At 39.6% G+C, this 20,316-nt stretch overlaps 1 protein-coding gene across 11 annotated transcripts in view; it reads left to right on the plus strand.

The window, feature by feature from the left end:
• Positions 1 to 20,316, plus strand: part of CCNT2 (cyclin T2) — a 46,078-nt gene that overhangs the window by 11,676 nt on the left and 14,086 nt on the right. For 7 of the 11 annotated variants that reach the window (XM_073305308.2, XM_073305307.2, XM_073305310.2 and 4 more), the window contains 5 exons: positions 7,117 to 7,245; positions 8,402 to 8,462; positions 10,174 to 10,236; positions 17,575 to 17,620; positions 18,948 to 19,111. In XM_073305308.2, coding sequence (XP_073161409.1) covers positions 7,117 to 7,245; positions 8,402 to 8,462; positions 10,174 to 10,236; positions 17,575 to 17,620; positions 18,948 to 19,111 — 463 coding nt within the window. Of the gene's footprint in view, positions 1 to 40; positions 778 to 6,693; positions 6,817 to 7,116; positions 7,246 to 8,401; positions 8,463 to 10,173; positions 10,237 to 17,574; positions 17,938 to 18,947; positions 19,112 to 20,316 lie in introns of those variants that run through there. The other 4 variants (XM_073305313.2, XM_078847914.1, XM_073305312.2 and 1 more) reach the window with 3 other exon arrangements.

The following is a 20,316-nucleotide window of genomic DNA, read 5'->3' on the forward strand; positions in this document are numbered from 1 at the left end:
TGTACCTGATATTTGGTTAAGTAGAATTCCAGTACTGTCAGTCAGACATCTCTCATAGAATTTCAGTGGAAATTATTGGAGAAGTAACTGCTTAACAATTATTTGATCAAGGGAGACTTGGTCACATAGAATTCTCTGACAGAGACAGGGATAGAATCCAGATTTCCAGGGCAGCATTCAGCTGCCTTAACCATGAGACCCTCCTTTCTCTTTGTGCAGTCCCTTGGTTCATTCACTGTGGACCTTTCAACTTCTGCAACAAATGTCGTAGGGCATTTATAGACAACAGCCTCTTTGCTATCCAACCCTGTTTCATATCCAGTGCACTGAATGAGGCAGGTATCTGGGTGGGGAGGAAGGGAATGTGTGATCATGTAATTAAAGGCTGTATAAAATGAATGTGCACAAGGGGCCAAATTAAGGTTGCCTGTACAATCTTAATTAGACTCATAGAATATGGCACTTCCTAATTTTTGAGGGCTTGACTTTGCAACCTTAATAATGTTCTGTTAATGTAGTTTGGCTTGTAATTTCCTATGTTTTTAAAAAGCAAACTGAAAAAACAGATTCCATCATATAAGATATTGACACCCACATAGTTCATTAGCAGCATTGGAATCTCTGCTCCACCACACAGACCTGTGCCACTTGAGCTAATGGAGTAACTGATGGCAGTAGTAGGATGTCATCCTTCTACGTGGACCAGCACTTAAAGGGGGCTGAAAAATGCACATTGCCAGTGGGTTTCCACAGATACTTACTGATTGCAACAGAATGGTGAGATTCTGATTTTTTGGGTTTCATTCCAGCCTCTCGAGGGAAGTGTGCTGTAGTGGACAGAGACTTTTAGCTGTTCTCACTTCTCTGCCTCATCTCCATCTCAGTTTCACCCCTTCTGCCTCATCGCTTCCAACCTGTTTCTTTCCCAGTTCTATTCTCTACCCTGGGCTCCTCATCACAGTCCCACTTCTGTTTCTCAGGCTTCTCATTCCAGGCTTCCTGCCCAACCAACCCTAATACCTACCCTCCAGGGCTCTCTGCCAGAGTCCCAGTCTTCCACTCCACTCCTGTCCCCCTGGCCTCCAGATTCCTTGTCCAGTTTCCCCATACTTCAGCTCCTTGTCAAATCTAACACTTTCCCCATACTCGCACATCTTCTTCCCTCGCCTCATCCCTCCCCATCTCAGAGTCCCAGTCTCATCAGGTACTTTGTTTTAGTCTACTCTTTTCCCTCCACCCTGGTCCGGCTCTTATCCCCTTTGCATTTGAGTCTGGTGTCTAACACATCCACATTGACTGGGTACCAGCAAGAGGGTCACTGAAAGTACAGCAGGCACAGGTTCCCTGCTCTTCGTTCCTGTGCTTGGCCCAGAATAGCAATTGCAAGGAAAGTCTGGAAATTGCAAGGTAACCCTGGATTGGAACATGCTCACCCAGGCTGCTGGGATGGCTCACATACCTCTGGTTATACATAGGAGCTGTGAGTAGCTGGAGTGTGCTCAGTACACACTGAATCTTCAAGATTTTAGCTGTCTTTGTGATCTGAAACTTTTCAAAAATTATGACTGGGCCAAGTTTGAACAATTTTTCACAAGAACAGCAAAAGGCACTTCCCTAACACACAATGTACCTCCTGATAATTTGCAAGTTCTTATTCCAGAGCATGATAGTACTCCTCAAATAAAAAGGACACCAGAATTTTTTTAAATGACAGAACGTTATTCTGTAGTTTGGTTCTCAAGTTTCTGGCTGAAACTTTCAAAATAAATTTAGCTTGAGGTAGACATCTGAAATAGAAAACTCAATTTAAGTGGTTCAGGTTTGAAGGTTATAAGTAACTGAAAACTGGATTTTACAGAAAGTGTAGGGCAACCTTAATACCTTTTATACATTAAAGTATAACATCAACAAATTTTAGTGAATTTTTGTTGCAAGAAGGAAAGAGAACTTAAATGTGAAATGCAGCTTATTTGGAGAAATAAAATATTAAATGCTGCAAGTAAATATGTCCAAAGAACACGGAAGCGGTTTCCTTTTTCTTAGGGAGCTGTGTAACCAATTGCTGCCTGATCCAGCTTTAGCGAGGAAACTAGGTCGGGGTAGCCAATAGGCAGACCATGGCCAAATCCAGACCACCAGAGGTTTTTGAACTGACCCCAAAATCTTTGTGTTTCTATTATAATTATTAATTATTACTTTCTCTGGAGTCTGGACTTGACTATACCTTGACCAAGAAATTTGGGCCTTGACAAAAAATAGGCTATCCCTGGTTTAGGTTTCTTAATTACATATTTCTGTAGCTCAAAGGAGGCCCACAGATTTGCTGTTTGTGTTCCTTTTAGTTTGCTAAACTTTAAGGTTTATAGAAAAATTAAGAGAAACATTAAGAGGATCTTTTTGTTTTCTTAATGTTAAGTGGATCAGTTGAAAATATCTGCTTCTAATCAGAGGGCGACTGATTTCAGTTGTCCATATTTTGTCCACTTTTATAACAAGAAAAACAAGTATTTGATTTTTGGGATATCCCCCATCTTGGCTCAATGGAAAGGGCTACAATACCCATTGACAGTGTAGAGCAAGTAATTTCATTTGGGGTTTTTGTTAATGGATCTTCACAGGAGTCATAGTTTATAATTAAGGGTGCGAATTTGCCACGGAAGTCACGGATTCTGTGACCTCCATGACTTCTGCAACAGTTGGTGCTCCTGCCTCAGGGGCAGCTCACCAGCTGCTGCTGGGGCAGTCTCGGGCCACTGTGTTCCACCCTCCCCAGCAGAAGCAGCAGAGTTTGGGTGTGGGACGAGGCAGGGGGTTGGGACAGGGGACAGGGTGAGGCAGGCTCTGAGCAGCAGCGGGAACTGTGGCCAATGGGAGCTGCGGGGGCGGTGCCTGCAGGCAGAGGCAGTATGCACCGCAGAGCATGTTTTAGTCAGGGGTATATAGTAAAAGTCATGGGCCGGGTCATGGGCCGTGAATTTTTGTTTACTGTCCGTGACTTTTACTAAAAATACCTGTGACTAAAACGTAGCCTTAATTAATAATTCATATGTGCTTGAGCTTTGTATCAATATGTAGTTTAAAATGTTTGTTGCTACAATAGATAACATATGTGTAATTGACACTCAATGGGCAGATTGTTTCTTACTGTTGGTCTACATAGAGAAGTTGTACTATAACTTCAGTCTGCTTTAAAATGGATAAACAATTTGTAAATCCTGGATGAATGCTCTTAAATCCATTTAGTTATATCAATTAAAATTAAGCTGGTGTGACTTCTGCAGCTAGACAAGGCCTTATTTCTTTATCCTGTAAATTTGTCTTGGTTGACCATATTATAATCTTAACTCTACAGTTTTAACACAATTTTATGTAACACTTGATTCCTTTTTGGAATAGGAAGTGAAAGGTTTCCTTGCTACAGAAAAATGAGTTGGCAGACATCTTAGAATTAACTCTTCGCTCTATTGTTTGCCTGAAAAATGGGAGTGGCAAATACAAAATGCACTTTCTCAAAAGATCGGCTCTTTTAAATTTTTTTTTTTCCAGTTTAGGAGAAATAAGATCCTATTTTGTACTCTGATCCTGAAAACTGACATCTAGGAACTGGGCTATAGAACAGTGCCTCTGTTTTGGCATTGTATACAAACATTAAAGAATATTTTTATTGAATTTTACAAATACTGTGCCAGTCATGGCAGTCTGCATTGAGGTGTTATTGGCCCTTAAAGTGGGTGTATATCATTTATCCTTCCCCAAAGTAATTTGTATTCAAATATGCATTACTTGTTGATGCAACTTCCAGTTCACGAATCATGGTGTGCGTAATGCATCCCAGGGACTCGTTTTGTGTTAAGTATTATGGGACTGTTCCAGGTCGGAGGTTCTCCTGTGAAATAATTGATTTTGTTATCGTCTCATACTTCTGATCCATTAGCATTCTGATTGCTTACCAAGTTTCTGTGCCAAATAATGTTTATGCTTGCTTCTGACAGTCAATAGCTACTGGATCTTCCTCGGACTCTGCTTCACCTTTTTCATAACAAAAGATAGTATCAGAGTTCACTCAGTTCTGAGCTTAATCTTTACTTGAACGAACTGTCTGAATTTAGTAAATTTCAAAAGAAATATCCTATTCTAACCTGTCTCTGGAAAACTGTTTTACCTGTGAATAGTCACATAGACTTTAATTGCAGAAGGGACCGTCATGATTATCTAGTTTGACCTCTTGCACATTGCAGGTCACAGAACTTCACCCATGCACTCCTGTGATGGACCCATAACCTCTGGCCAAGTTACTGAAGTCCTTGAATCATGATTTAAACTTCAAGTTACAGAGAACCCACCATTTACTGTAATTCAAACCAGCAAGTGACCCATGCTGCAGAGGAGGTGGGAAAAAAACAATCCAGGGTCTTTGCCAGTCTGACCTAAGGGAAAATTCCTTCCTCTCCCCAGATATGGTGATCAGTTAGACCCTGAGCATTTCAGCACGACCTACCAGGCAGACACCTGGGAAAGAATTCATTGTAGTAACTCAGACCCCTTCCCACCTAGCGTCTCATCTCTAGCCCTTGGAGATATTAGCCTCCAGCAGTCGCAAAGGGGCTACATGTGATTGTAGGCCATATCATATCATTCCCTCCATAACTTTATCAAGTTAAGTCTTGAAACCAGTTAGGTTCTCCTCCTCCCCCACTCCCCCCCTTCCCCATTGCTCCCTTTGTGGGGCTGTTTCAGAACTTTACTACTCTGATGGTTAGAAATCTTCATCACATTTCAAGCCCAAACTTGTTGATGGCCAGTTTAGATCTTTTTTTCTTGTGCCAACATTTTCCCTTATCTTAAATGACCCCTCTCCCTCCCTGGTGTTTCTCCCTCTGTTGTATTTAGAGCAAGCAATCATGTCTTCCCTCAGTTTGGTTAGTCTAAACAAGCTAAGCTCCGCAAGTGTCCTCTCGTAAGGTAGGTTCTCCATTCCTCTGATTATCCCAGTATCTCTTCTCTGTACCTGTTCCAGGTGGAATTAATCTTTCTTAAATGTGGGAGACCAGAATTGCACACACTATTCCAGATGAGGTCTAACCAGTGCCTTGCATAATGGTAATAACACTTCTCTATCTTTACTGGACTTACCTCGTCTGATTCATCCTAAGATTGCATTAGCCATTTTCATGGCTGCATCACATTGGTGGCTCAGTCATCCTGTGATCAACCAATACAGCCAGATCTTTCTCCTCCTCTGTTGCTTTCAACTGATATGTCTCCCACTAATTGATAGAAATTCTTGTTAGTTCCTGAGTGCATGACTTTAAACTATTAAATTTCATCACATTTCCATTATTCCAGTTTTCAAGGTTATGCAGATCTTCTTGTATGATAGTCTGGTCCTCCTCAGTATTGTCAGTACCTCCCAACTTTATGTCATCCACAAATTTTATTAGCACACTCGCATTTTTTGTGCCGCGGTCATTAATGAAAATAAGTAATATTGGTCCCAACACCGATCCCTGATTAGCTCCACTAGTAACCTCCCTCCAGCTTGACAGTTCACCTGTCATTATGACCTGATGTAATCTCCCCTTTATCCAGTTCCTTTCCCTACATTTTAGTTCTCATTTTAATCCCCATCTTCTCAAATTAACTAATTTTCCATGTGGAAATAAGTCAGTGCCTTACTGAAATCCAAGTAGATTTGATCTGCTGTATTTCCTTTGTCTAGAAAATAACTTATCTTCTCAAAGAAAGACATCATTTTGATCTGGTACAATCTGCCAGTTTTTTCCAAAGTACCGTTTATCTCTGTATTCTTAACTACTTTTTCAAAATTTGTTGCAAGATCTTTCATACAATTGAAGTCAGCTAACAGATTTGTAGTTTACTGGATCACTTCTTTTCCCTTAAAAATAGATAATATATTAGCAGTGTTCCAGTCAGAGGGTACGGACCCCAAGTTTATGGATTCATTAAAAATCCTTGTTGTAGGGCTTGCAATTTTATGTGCAGGTTCCTTTAATATTAATGGATAGAGATTATCCAGGCCCCCTGATTTGATCCCATTAAGCTGTTTGAATTTGACTTCCATTTTGGATGTGGTCATTTTCTACTTCCATATCCTCGTATTCATTAGCCACCCTTATCTTGTCCAAGCTCCTTGTAACCCTTATTAAAAACTGAGGCGAAGTATTAATTTAGGTGTTGGGCCATGCTTGGTAATTGCAAAAAGTATCCCGTCCTCAGTGCTCTAGCCGTCCCACTTCTTCTTTACTTGTTTTTGTTTTATTTATATGGCTAAAAAACCTTTTACTGTTGGTTTTAATTTCCTTTGCATAGTCCAACTTTGCTTAGCTTTTGGCAGTTCTCACTTTTTTCCTATACTTTCTGACCTCCAATAGGTAGCTTTCCTTGCTGATCCATCCCTTCTTCCATTCCTTGTAAGATTTCTGCTTTCCCTTAATAACCCGTTTGAGATCCTTGTTCATCCAGTTTGGTCTGGAACCTTCGCTACGAATTTTTCTCCTTGCTTGGGATGCAGGCTTCAAATATTGTCTACAACTTTGACTTAAAGTAAATCCAAGCCTCTTCCACGTTGAGATCCTTGTTCTTCCCTAACTACTTGCCCTAGTTTATTAAAGTTTTCCGTTTTGAAATCAAGGAACCTAATTGCAGACTCTTTTTGTTTATCCTTCCATTTAGTTTAAACTGAATTTGGCACATGAATTGCTCAAACCACGGTTTTCCTCTACAACCAGTTCTTCGGTGAGGTCCTTGCTACTTACCAATACTAAATCTAAAATGGAATCACCTCTTCTTGGTTCGGTAACTATCGATGAAAGAATTTGTCAGCTATCTGTCAGAATTAATTTGGCCTGAAACGTTTCTTGATCATAATATAGTTTAATTCTTACAATTTTTTCCTCTTCAGCTGAGTAGGAGAACTCTATCATACTGAAATTCAGGTAGAGTAACTGTCTTCATTTTTTACTCTTGAATATTGTTTCATCTCTAGTATAGACTTTTTGCAATTACCAGTTTCCCCCCCATTCATGTAACTTTAGGTCCTGCTTGCACTAGAAAAAAAATTTTTTCTCAAAACTAAAAAATTATCCTCTCTTACAGATAATCTCTCCTACTGCATTGTTTTTGGCTGCGAAAGTGGAAGAACAGCCACGAAAACTCGAACATGTTATCAAAGTAGCACATGCATGTCTTCATCCTCAAGAGGCACAGCTGGATACAAAAAGTGATGTACGTGGAAGTGATACTTTAAATCTAATTGTAATTCTTCTTAAGATACAGTTGACACTTCAGATGAGTTGCTGTACTAGGTTCTTGACTGGATTAATGTCATCTGCTGACTCTAGAAGACTCTTCTATGCTTAAATCAAATAATTTGTCTGTTTTGTAACGTAATAGCATAGCCATTAGTGGACCTATCACCATTACTTAATATTTCATGCAGACTAAGACCTCTAATTCCCTTTTTAATAGGACACTTGTGCATGTAATAAAAACTTTTCTATGATGTAACGCATTTAACTTTTGTGATAGAAGTTCAGGTTAATCTTGATTAACATATCATAAGAACACAGTATCTTTTATATCCTCATGTATTTTTTAATACCATTTTAGAAGCTGAGATGTTTTTCTCTACTTAGCTACAGTAAAACCTCAGAGTTATGCACACCTTGGGAATGGAGGTTGTTCGTAACTCTGGAATGTTCGTAACTGAACAAAAAACATGGTTGTTCTTTCAAAAGTTTACAACTGAACGTTGGCTTAATACAGCTTTGAAACTTTATTATGAAGAATGTTGCTTTTAACCATTTTAATTCAAATGAAACAAACACAAACAGTTTCCTTACCTTGTTAAATCTTTTTTAAACTTTCCCTTTATTTTTTACTAGTTTACATTTAACACAAGTGCTGTACTATACTTGCTGCTTTTTTTATTTTTTTGGTCTCTGATGCTGCGTGATTGCATACTTTGGGTTCCAAATGAGGTGTGTGGTTGACTGGTCTGTTCGTAACTCTGGTGTTCGTAATTCTGAGGTTCTACTGTATTGGAAAAGGAAATTTCTCCATCCAACAGCAGTTATACCTCTTCTTGTAGTATACAGTACTTATTTTCATGCTCAGTTATGAAAATAGTTCTCAGATTTGATTTATGCTACCATTCATTGAATGGCTAATTGCCTTTGTGATCACAGACAAGTTGCAGTTAACTGTTTTTAAAGTTGATAATCCAAGTGTGTATCAAGATATAGCAAATCAAAAGTAAGTAAATTTGAGGTCTTAAAGGAGGTCTTTAAATGTCACCCATACCATTTCTGTTTGAGACTTTGGTAAGCACAATAAATTTCTCTAGTAGGTCTTGACAGTAACTTATTTTTTTACATTTCAGGCATACCTTCAGCAGGCCCAAGAACTGGTTATACTTGAAACAATAATGCTTCAAACTTTAGGTATGTTATTTTAAATGGCATTCAGCCTGCGCAAGAATAAGGTCTGCATGCAATCAATTAAATGTACAGTAACTCCTCGCTTAACGTTGTAGTTATGTTCCTAAAGAATGCGACTTTAAGCAAAACGATGTTAAGCGAATCCAATTTCCCCATAAGAATTAATGTAAATAGCGGGGGGCAGGGGTTTTCACCACACAGATTATATTATATTTTTATATGTGTATATATAAACTTATACTCTGTGTGTGTATGTATATTATTACAACTGAATGTTGGCTTAGTACAGCTTTGAAACTTCATTATGAAGAATGTTGCTGCTTATGTATATACACACAGACACACACAGTATAAGTTTTAAACAAACAATTTAATATTGTACACAGCAATGATGATTGCGAAGCTTGGTTGAGGTGGTGAAGTTAGAGGGTGGAAGAGGGTGGGATATTTCCCAGGGAATGCCTTACTGCTAAATGATGAACTAGCATTCGGCTGAGCCCTCAAGGGTTAACACGTTGTTAATGTAGCCTAACACGCTACAAGGCAGCACGAATGGAAGGAGGGGAGACAGCATGGCACAGAGAGACAGAAACGCATACCCTGTGTGAGAGAGACGCATTGCCCCTTTAAGTATGCTGACCCCACTCTAAGTACACTGCCATTTTAAGTAAATCAGGAAGTTGAGACAGCAACTGCTGCCAGCAAGCTTCCTCCGTCCAGAGACTCCTGTCTCCCCTCTGCAGTATGGATGGGATGAGCCAGGGGAAGGGGAACACTGATATTAGCCCCCCTCTACACACCCACACCCACCAAGCAGGAGGCTCCCGGGAGCAGCTCCGAGGCAGAGGGCAGGAGCAGCACATGGCAGTGGGGGGGGAGGGACAGTTAAACTGCTGGCAATTGATGCACAGGGAACTTAGGGGAGCGGGGAGCTGATAGTGGGGCTGCCAGTCCACCCTGGTTCCAAGCCCCCACCAGCTAGCTGCAACGGGCTGCTCTTTCTGCAAGCAGTGGACCAAGCAGGCGGCTGCCAAACAACGTTATGAGGGAGCATTACTCAACTTTAAACAAGCATGTTCTCTAATTGTTCAGCAATGAAACAACATTAACTGGGATGACTTTAAGTGAGGAGTTACTGTACATCTATTAAAGTGGATCCCCAATAACCCAGTATCATTGGCCTTTAGCTGACCCTTTCTGTTGTAATTTACTTTAACTGAGAAAAGGATATTTGCATTGTAAGCATGTATGCTATATTAAGTTGGACAAATATTACTTAAATAGCTATTGTTGCCACACTTTGGGAGGTTAAAATGTGCAGTGCCTGTTCAAATAGGTTTGGCACTAAAACCAATATCTGAACACAGATCGATGCATAATAGTATTTTTGTTTAACTGCCTAGTTGCGTAGAACTCAGTTTAAGAAGAAGAAAAACGAAGCTGCAAGGCAACAGAATTGTACCTGATCTAATGTTCTTAAAGTTGAATGCTAGTAATACTGTGGATAAAGTCTATTTAAAAAAAAACTCCAGAGAACAAGTGATCTTTTTAATAACTTTTGGCATTTCAAAAATTGGACAGTTATTTTTAATTTATATTTATGTTCATTGGCTGCAGAGGGTGGGGTTTGATACATCTAAAGATCTGGTAGGTCTTTCTGTTGTACAAATACAAATGTACTGCAGTTTCTGAAACATATTCCTTAATTTTTCAGGTTTTGAGATTACCATTGAACATCCACACACAGATGTTGTGAAATGTACGCAGTTAGTGAGAGGTCAGTGATCTTCAATAAAATGATTTATGAAGTGTCTTCCCCAGTGTGAGTAAATATCATTGGCACACCTGTTTCCCCAGTTATATATTACCCAAAGAGCACTCTTTAAACTGATGTATTTCAGGTTACTAAAAGCCAGATCTTGAAAATTCTGCTTTAGATGTTAGTGGTCTGCACAATTCAGAAAAGTATATAGGATTTCCATGATGTGTCTACCAATTGTTAGTTCTGTCCCTTATTTTTTTCTGTCACTCTTCACTTCTCATTCCATGGCCCTGTCATCTCACTCTTCCCTTCCATTCTGTCAACTGACAACCATAGGAGTAGTTATAGGTGGTCTCCTGTGGCTGATACTTATATTTGGAAGAAGCAAGTCCTCATTACTTTACTCCTGCCCTTTTCCAGAACTGCCAAAAGATATTTAGGATGACAGTTCATGATTTCATTCATAAACAAGTGCTTTTCTTATAGTATCTGTTGCAGAATTAAATACATTAGAGGGCTAGTTAATTTGAATCTGCAACTTTCTACACATAAAGCTCTTCTATCCATGCAAAAGCATTCTGTGTCAGTGTTGAGTTCTGCTTTGTCAAGGCACACATCAGCAAGCAGTGGCTGGCAGAGTACATAGGAGGTCTGCCACACGCAGACACTTGGAGAGATATGTGAATGATTCTATAAATAAGAACAATGTCTCCGTAATCTGAGTTTTATTTTATTTGAATTGGAGTGGTGTTGGCAAGAAATGAAATAACCTGTCTTCAGCCAGTGATTGCATCCTTATGTAACTTTTTTCCACTAGCGTGGCTATAGATAATAGGCTATTACTCTTTATAAGCCTATATATTAAGATGTCTATAATGTGTTCTGTGCTGAAATTGGTCGACAAGGTCTTGGTATGGTGTTAGTATTTTTTTTTCAAAAGTTCCATATAAGAACCTTCTAACTGGCTTTTACACTATAGGAATGTAAAAATTAACTATAACAGAGTCTACAATAGTCCTATAACTCAAACATAGGTTCCTTTTTAAGAAAAAATTTGCAGTAGATTATTCCATAGTCCTGTCTATCTTGGTTATTTTGTTCTGAAAATAGAGTTTGAGTGGGTTTTCCATACATAGTGTAGGAAGAAATTACTTGGATAAACTTACTATAAATATACTTATTCTTCTTGTGCAGGTTCCTGGGACCACCTGCATAGTTAGGGTTGCATTTTAAAAAGGCACACAGCTGATTTTCTTTAAAAATAGGGGGCACTGGTATGACTCTTGCAAAAATTAAAATTTATTTTGGAATTGGGGTGTGGCTGAAAATTGACTTTGACAATCCTGTGTCTCAATGACAGACTCTTTAAAAGATTTATCAGTCTATAGAAAAATTGCTGGAAGTTGATTTTGAGTAGATCTGGTGCAACTGATAGGTTTTGTGTGTGGAATTTTTTCCCCCATTTAGGGTAATTTTTAGTTGTTACTTGCATATGACTTGGACATATGCAAGCCTGATTGTGTGTATATAGCGCCAGTCTGTTCCATCAGATGAAATCTACATCAAGGGCTACATTTTTCTGTCACTTTATCCTGCAGTGGGGGTGATTTTTGTGCACAGCTGTTAAATAAAATCTTAATCAGCAGCTTCACTTCTGCACTAGCCTTTCATCACTGCCTTTAACCGCCTTTCTGCAAACTCTCCTTTTATGTAGCTATCCTCTTCTGATACGGTCAGCTATTACACCAGACTTTCAAAATTACTAATGTTTCGGGGCTGGGGGTGGAATCTGGTAATGGGGGGTGTGTGTGTGTGTACAGAAGAATGGATTGAGGGGATCAGAATGAAGGTTGTAATGTATAGTCTGTGCCATATACTTGTAAGAGGTGTGCTTATAAGCAGAGTATATTCTGTGAGGTGGCTAAACTTTACATTTCTTTGCTTTTGTCAATGTATTCTCTGCGAGGGGGGTGTCTGCCACTGTCTGAACTTACAAGACAGCATGCTGACACACACTCTGCCCCCAAAACACACGCGCTCTCTCTCCCCCCACATACACACACCACACTCCCTGTCACACTCCACACACATCCCATTTGAAAAGCACGCGGCTGCCACTTGCACACTGGGATAGCTACCACAATGCACTGCTCTCTATGGCGTTGCAAGAGCTGCTAATGTGGCCATGCCAGTGTACTTGTAGCTGACAGTGTAAACACATGGCAGCATTTTCCCTGCTGTGGTCTTTGAAGGCTAGTTTAACTCCCAGTGCTCTACATCTGCAAGTGTAGCCAACCCCTTAGTTTAGAAGCACTGTCTCCAGGAAAGCCCTTTTAGAGTATTGTTAGTACAAACAAATCCCTATTTTGGGGACATGCTGTCCAATAACTTCCTAAAAAGCTCTTTCAGATGGGTGCGGGGGAGAAGAGGGGCATTGACAAAAACTTCTAGTCACAGAAGATGATCTACAAGGTTAGCTGAGGCATATCCATACATTTGCCTTCCACAACAACCACCAGAGCAGCCAGACAGAATTCTCTGGTACCTCAGACTTATGTTTTGCCTAAAACTTGATTTCTAATAACATGCCTCACTAAAGATGGCGCAGATTCAGCAGAAAAATGGTTTAAGAAATGCCTGTCTTGTAATAACAAATTTCCTATCCCAGATTCGTACTTCTTTCCTAGATGCTTGGGTGAAGGGGACTTTATCCAGTCACTGCCATATCTGCCTTACACTTACAAGCTGCCCATTCAAGAATGGAGTTTCAGATTTTATCCATGCTGATGGAGGCCCTGAGCTTGCTTCCTTTGGGGAGAAAATACCCAAACACTAAAAAGCCTTTTAATCTAGTGGAGAAAGGCATAAGAAGAACCAGTGGCTGGAAGCTGAAGCCAAACAAATTAAAAGTAGAATTAGGCACTGAGTTTTAGTCATGAGGGTGATTAACCACTGGAATAAATTGCCAAGGGAAGTGGTGGATTTGCCAAGAGTCTCTCAAAATCTTCAGATCAAGAATGGATGCCTTTCTGAAAGATGTACTTTATCCAAACAGCAAGTGATTGGGCTCAGTACAGGGATAACTGGGTGAAGTTTAATGTGCAGAAGCCCAGATAAGATGATCTAATGGTGCCTTCTGACTTTAAATTCTCTTAATCTTTGAATCTTTGAAAATCCAGCCTTAGAATGTCTAAGTCTGGGGCTAAGAAGGTATGAACATTCTGGTAGGTGGAAGATGGGAGACATCAGACTGATCCACGTCATTCTTCATCAGTGTTGAGAAACTGACAAGAAAGAGGAGACAGGACCACAATTGCCTGTGAAGTCTGGAGACAGTGTATCTGTAATGACCTGGCAGTAAGAAGTTCCCATTCCAAGGAGACTCTGGTGTTGAAAGGGAAATTCATATTCATAATGGCAAAAATTAAATTACTGGCACCTGTGCTAGCTGAGAGATCAGAGATGAGAGAATATTCCTCTTTCCTACTTCTGAGACTATCACCTAGGCCCTTCATTTCTTGGTGCCAATCCCAATCTGGTGTTCAGAGGTTAGTTCTGATTAACTTGAAGGGGGGGAATTGGTACACTCATTCCCATCTCACGGACCTTTCTTGATGCACCCGAGCAGAAGCCCCTCACCAATTAATCCTGCATCTACACTGGGACATAAGGTTCTCCTGAAAATGAACATTGAGAACCGGGGACTTTGAGTTTGACCTAGCTGCCTTGTGGGAGACCTGCCGCTGTTTCACCTTCATTGCCAGGTATCTTGGGATAGCCATTGTCCTTACTCTACTAATGTGAAAACTGCACAGTCAAAGTCTGTACGCCTTCCAAACCACCAGTATAATCTGCTCAACTGTGGTTGAATCTGACAGAGAAAGTGACCCTCTAGAAGAGGCGGTAGATCCAAATATATATCTTTTCCAGGGGATGTCAAGACAATTCAGCTGATATTATGTGAGGTGGGAAGATTTTAAGTAAGTTATATCCTATCACTGGTAGAGGAAACCCTCCCATTCTGAACCTTCACCTCAGCTTTCTACAGTCCTCTTTCGAAGTCTAGTAGTCTTTGGCAATCAGACAAGACTATTCACAAACCTTAACCCTTGTACCCGGTCTTCTTCCAGTCTTTCCCCTATGTATCAGGTGTTCATCAACACAATCCTCTTCCTAGGGTCTGTTTGATCTTTTCCCTTTGACCAGAGGATTCTAATAGCTCTTCATTCTTAAGTGCAGACTCGCCCATCTGGATCCATCTCTTTCCGGGGATTGCTTGAGTATCTTCCTCTCCTTGGGATACCAGGAGAGCTTCCCTACTCAGCTTCTACTCTCCAAGTACTTCTTGCAGTGAATCTAGGTAGCTCTTATACCCTGATTGTCCCAGGAGGTTGTGCTCCCTCTGGGGCCATAAGTTCCCTAAATGTCTGAGTCCTACTAACAAGCAGGTTGATGGCACATATTCTTAAGAGGATCAGCACACTGAAATTTTCTGGGAGTATAATTAAATATAAGATCTCCCCAGAAGCACTGCACTTTCAATTGACTTGTCTTCAGAAAAAGGCTCATAGACTGAAAATTGGGACCCACATCAGGTGGGTAGGGTTGCTGTGCCCATTAACAATGGATTCAGTAATCTAATCCTGCCAGGGATTTATGGAAGACCCCAGACTCTTGGAAGGTAGATTAATTGTACCAGGTCCTGCCTTAAGGGTTTGGTTACTTACATCAAGTATCCAAGCCAGTCTTTCATGGTTGATTGTGCAACGAAGGATTAAGATACACAGCCCTGCCCCCGAGTGATAAAGAATGATGGGAAACATATTCTTGGCTGGAAGTCATATTTATCTGCCATCAAACAGATGAGTAGTAAACTATCATGCTCTCTTGATTTGCTCTGACTTTTATACCTTTGGCAAAGTCATTGCCTTGTTGATACGCTTTCCACTTTTTTGCACATTTCTCAAATAATCCCTGATCAGCTCTAAAGGGTTAGTTAAGGGTGGAGTTCCAGCCTTTAACTAGGTTTCTTTGCTTAAGTGAGATCACACTAAGCTGCATTAAAACATTGTCCTTGTTTAAAAAGTTTATATGAATACCTTGGACAGTCTTTCCCTGTTGTGGCTTTGGTTTGTTGAGCTTAAACACCTGTATCCTGGTCTTTGGTAAACTTCATTTGATTACACAAAAGTATGTAAATCGAATAAATTTGAAATCTTAGTTACAGAAGTCTGTTTAGTGCTATGAGTGCAAGCATCCCATTAATGTGGACTTATATTGAGACTGAAATGTATAATTTTCAAATTGTCATTTTTTTTGCCTAGTTTCTTGCTGTTCAACTTAAAATTATGTAAAACAAAATTGTTTAAGTAACCATTACATATTTCAGAGTAGCAGCCGTGTTAGTTTGTATCTGCAAAAAGAAAAGGAGTACTTGTGGCACCTTAGAGACTAACCAATTTATTTGAGCATAAGCTTTCGTGAGCTACAGCTCACTTCATCGGATGCATTCAGTGCGGGGGAAGAAAAACCCCACTGAATACATCCGATGAAGTGAGCTATAGCTCACGAAAGCTTATGCTCAAATAAATTGGTTAGTCTCTAAGGTGCCACAAGTCTTCCAATTCCATATTTGACAGCTATCATATTTGTTGCACTGGTAGCTTTTGGCAGTCCACTCTTTCTTTAATATAAAGTCATACTGATGAATTTATGGTATTTCATCTTTCTTTAACTCAAATATGCTTCAGCAAAGTTGTAGTATTGTAGAGAAATCTGTGAAGATGGCTTATTCTGTACATTGATAAAAACTAACAAACCTGCAGTCTTGTTTAACCTTTCCATTTTCAGTTATGTTTCCTTATGAAAGTGTCAGGGTTTTTGTAGTAGAGCCCTGAATATGCTTTCCTATATCTTTTTGGGAAAGGCTACCAAAGAAGTTTAATTTTGAGAAAATAAATTTGGCACAGAACTACTAAAACAGATTGAAAAAGCTAAGTATGTAGTACAATTCCATCAAATGTCTGTTTATTTTCTATTATTGTGGATTAGCAAAATATATGTGGGGAAAACAGGTCCTATTCTCTTACTACTTCTGTCAGATTCACTGATGTAATCAACAATGGATTATGGCATTGCCCAGCCCTAGCAAAAGGCATAAGCCTGGTTTACACATTTGTATCTTTGTTATCAGCAGTAATGGGAAATGGAATTCGATTGGATTTTGATAAAATGATGGTTTGTAAAGCTTCCCAGATTGCTAAATTTGAAAGCTACTGCTACAATTTTTCTTTTTCAGACAAACTCCTTAAAATAAAAGAATAGAGGTTTGTGACAATGCTCCCTTTGACATAAGATCCAACAGTACATTTTCTCCAGGTAGCACTGATTTCAAGTGGTAGTATCAAAGTAAGAAAATTCAATGAAGGCTGCATTCAATCTTCAATTAAGCTCATTGTGCCCAGATATTCCATCTTACACATTTTAAGAGTAAGTGCTCTTATTTGAGTGAGGACCTTGGGGGTTTGGCAGATAAGGGCCAGAGATCAGTCTTTGGGATGTTGAAGCCTTGAATTTGATGACCATTTTTAATGAGTTATAAATTTGTTAAAATCTAGGTTGAAGCTTCTGATATAATCAAATGTTTTGTTCCATGCTTATGAGCATTACATTTTGATTAAAGAAGGTGTAGAAGTGCACACAAGCTAATTTAACCCTTAAACTGTCTAGTTTGGGAACTAGCTCTGTTCTAGGACTTTCTGGGATAATTATGTGTTACTGGTGTATGGCCATTGAGTTTTTCTCAACTGCTCTATGTTCCTTCAGCTGGAGAGGAGCACTGAGCTCTGGCCTGAGCTATAGTGCAAACTGGCTCTCTATTTGACTGTCCTGCTGAGAGACCCAGCTGTGGGGAGGGTTGTGGTAAGGAACCATCTAGAACTAAAGTAGGGAGGCAGGCAAGCACTAGAGTTCAGGTGGAAGATAAGAGAGCCATCCCTCCACCCACACTGTATTAGATTTGGGAGGGCTAAGGAGATGAAAGGGAGACTTCCATCCTTTTGTGGCTTAGATAGAGACAGTTCAAGAGGCAGAAGGATCAACATACTCTGTACAGTAGAGGGAAGGTTGATGAACTGAATGACTTGCCCATCTCCAATTATAGCTCAGTGAGGATGAGTAAACCTGTCCTCAGTGCCAAGAGCTAAGTAGCTGATTTACTTTAAAAGGCAGCTAATGTATCTTATTAGTGTTCTACATACCTTTCATTTTGAGGTTAAAGCATTTTAATTTTGGAATGAAGCCAACAATTTGGAGTGGATTGCTAATTTTTCTTCAATTTTCTTTTTGTTACAGCAAGCAAGGATTTGGCACAGACATCCTATTTCATGGCTACCAACAGGTTGTTATCCTGAACCTCTTTGTTGCACTGTTGTAGCACACTATAGCTTCCTTTACTGCAGGGCCCCCTCCATGTGTCCTACCCTTGTTGCAACAGAAAACTGGGCCATCTACAGTGGTGGTACCGTTCTGTTTGCAGTGCGGTGTATTGTACAAGGGCCTTGTGGCACAAAGGGGTTAAATGCACAATGAGAAGTGTAGTGGTGCTTTCTGATGACATTTTCTCGATTTGTGAGTGCATAAGTCTAAAACTGGTAGCCTGAATAGCAGCTAAAGATTACAAAGAGATAAACTTAACCTAGAAAGTCGAGCATCTTGGTAAGTACAAAGCTATTTCTAGTTTACACTTGTAGTTAATGGCAATTTTTTCTTAATTTAAATACATTGATCCAATCCTAGTTTTATGAAACTGCAGTCAGCCTAAAAACTCTTAAAATTACCTAATCTTCTTTCCAGGTAGACTAGAATTAGTCTAAGCAATGTTTGTCCTTCCAGAAGCAGTGTTTATTTTTAACATGCTTTTTTTAAAAATCATAGTATTTATGTGAAATTAAAATTGGTTGTCCAAATGCAGACTAATAAATGTATGCAGCTATTCTGGTGCATAAGGATGAAGTTTGGGAGTAGATCTAAAAGTCTTCCATGTGTTCTTTGCAAAATTAGTTTTAATTTAATGTAATCCTAGTACATGATTTTGTTAAAATCCAAGTTTGTATATGTAATGTTTGTTTGGGAGGACCCTAACCATTTTTGGTGGTCCCTTTGTTATGGGATAGTTTTTTGTTTGGAAGAGTTTTGTTTTCAAAACCTGTTGGAATCACTGTATCTGAACCAGCATACTTGTGCTACTGCCAGCTGGGAAATTGAAATGAGAGAGGATTTGTATCCCCAAACCTGGGCCTAATGAAGACTACTCATGTCACACAAGTGATTCTCTCAACCTCAAGGGAACTATTGAGTATCCATAGCTACTAGTTTGATATGCAGTTTCAGTAATGAGCTGTATTAATGACTTCACTGTGGTTGAAATTTTATCAACCATGTTATGTTGAATTTTTGTCCCTCTCTTTAAAATTAAGTAAAAAGTAAAATGCCAATAGAATGAACTGAGGGATACTTTTTTTTTTACTCTTGTTAAGAGCAAATTAAATTTACCAGATAAATGACCTGCCTTTTCTCAAGGTTGTAAAATAATTTCAGAATTTAATCAGAAGCATGTTCCATGATGTAATGTTTAATATCTGTTTTGATACAAAACTTTATGCTATAATCTTAGTGATTGACTTGTTTGGGTTTTTTGTTTTACATGTTTGAATTCTCTGCAACAGCCTGCACCTTACTACCTTCTGTCTTCAGTACAAACCCACAGTGATAGCATGTGTGTGCATTCATTTGGCATGCAAGTGGTCCAATTGGGAGATTCCTGTATCGACGGATGGAAAGCATTGGTGGGAATATGTTGATCCTTCAGTTACTCTGGAATTGCTAGATGGTAAGTAGCATTTCCTTTTTATTTCTTTTAAATATTGTGACCTTGTTCTTGTAGTTCTGCTACTGTTTCAGCTAATATTTAACTCACCCCCAACTACTTTAGGTCCTGGGTAAGGGAAGCCCTTGAGCTCATGCTTAAATAACATTGACTGTATAGATGAGAATCTCACCCCTGCTCTGACCATGTAGGCCAGAAAAAATGGCCAGAGCAGAGTAAAGGGACAATGGGAGCCCCATATCAGCTGTGGGAGAATTCTCGTGGCACAGGAATTGGAAGATGGCCATAAGGCTGCCTCCTCTGCGGACTCCCTAGCGAGACTTGGCATGTGGACCATGCTAGGGGCAGGGCCTCCACATGCAATAGTGCAGCTCATAGGACAGCCTGGGGAGGCTACCATAACTCAGACATGCTCTCAGGGCTGTCTAAATTAGGCTTGGGGCTTCTGCAGCCCAAGAGGATGCAAGAATGGCTTAAAAGCCACGATAGCCTCACCTTCTGTGGGCTGCAAGTTCAGCACATGCTTCAGTTGTTTGCTGAAGTGGGATTTTAAATAATCACACTGAAAAACTGAAGTCCTCATAGAATGTGCTGCCTTAAGATGACAATTTGCTTCATTTCTACCCAGATTATTAGCTGCTACTAAAGAAAATTTCTTTAAGATTATAAAATTGAAATAGGATCAACCACATTTAAAGCCAATTTTGTGTAATAGGAGTGAATCTGGCATAGCCCATGGAACCTTAATATTAGTACCATGGAATTTCTATTTAATGGTTTTTATCAGAAAGAAAAATAAACTTTTTCTGCTAACAGAAAATTAAATGGTCTTCTAGGTATTTACCAAAGTTGTTCACTGTTTTTTGTTTTGTTTTTCTACTGTTGGTGGTGACCAGTTTTGTCTCAGTGTTACCTTATGCTGCTCCTGTCTGTTTCCATCTGTCATCACTTGGTTTAAACTTAGTCCCTGCCCCAAAGAGTTTATAATTTATCCCTTTATTTGTGTCTGACACAATGAGGCTCTGATCTGTGATTGATATCCCTAAGCATTATTGCAGTGCAGTAATAATAAATGCTGTCTAGCATTTGCAAATCTATATACTAATCAGAGGTTGCTAGGAGATGTCTTGCAATCAAAAATCCCTGGTGTTGAGCTGTGGTGTATAGTTCTTTTGGCCTGCAGTTGTCTTCCATTTCTGCGTCACAAG

Source organism: Lepidochelys kempii, chromosome 11 (assembly GCF_965140285.1).
Source record: "Lepidochelys kempii isolate rLepKem1 chromosome 11, rLepKem1.hap1, whole genome shotgun sequence".
In the NCBI taxonomy this organism is placed as follows: Eukaryota; Metazoa; Chordata; order Testudines; family Cheloniidae; genus Lepidochelys; species Lepidochelys kempii.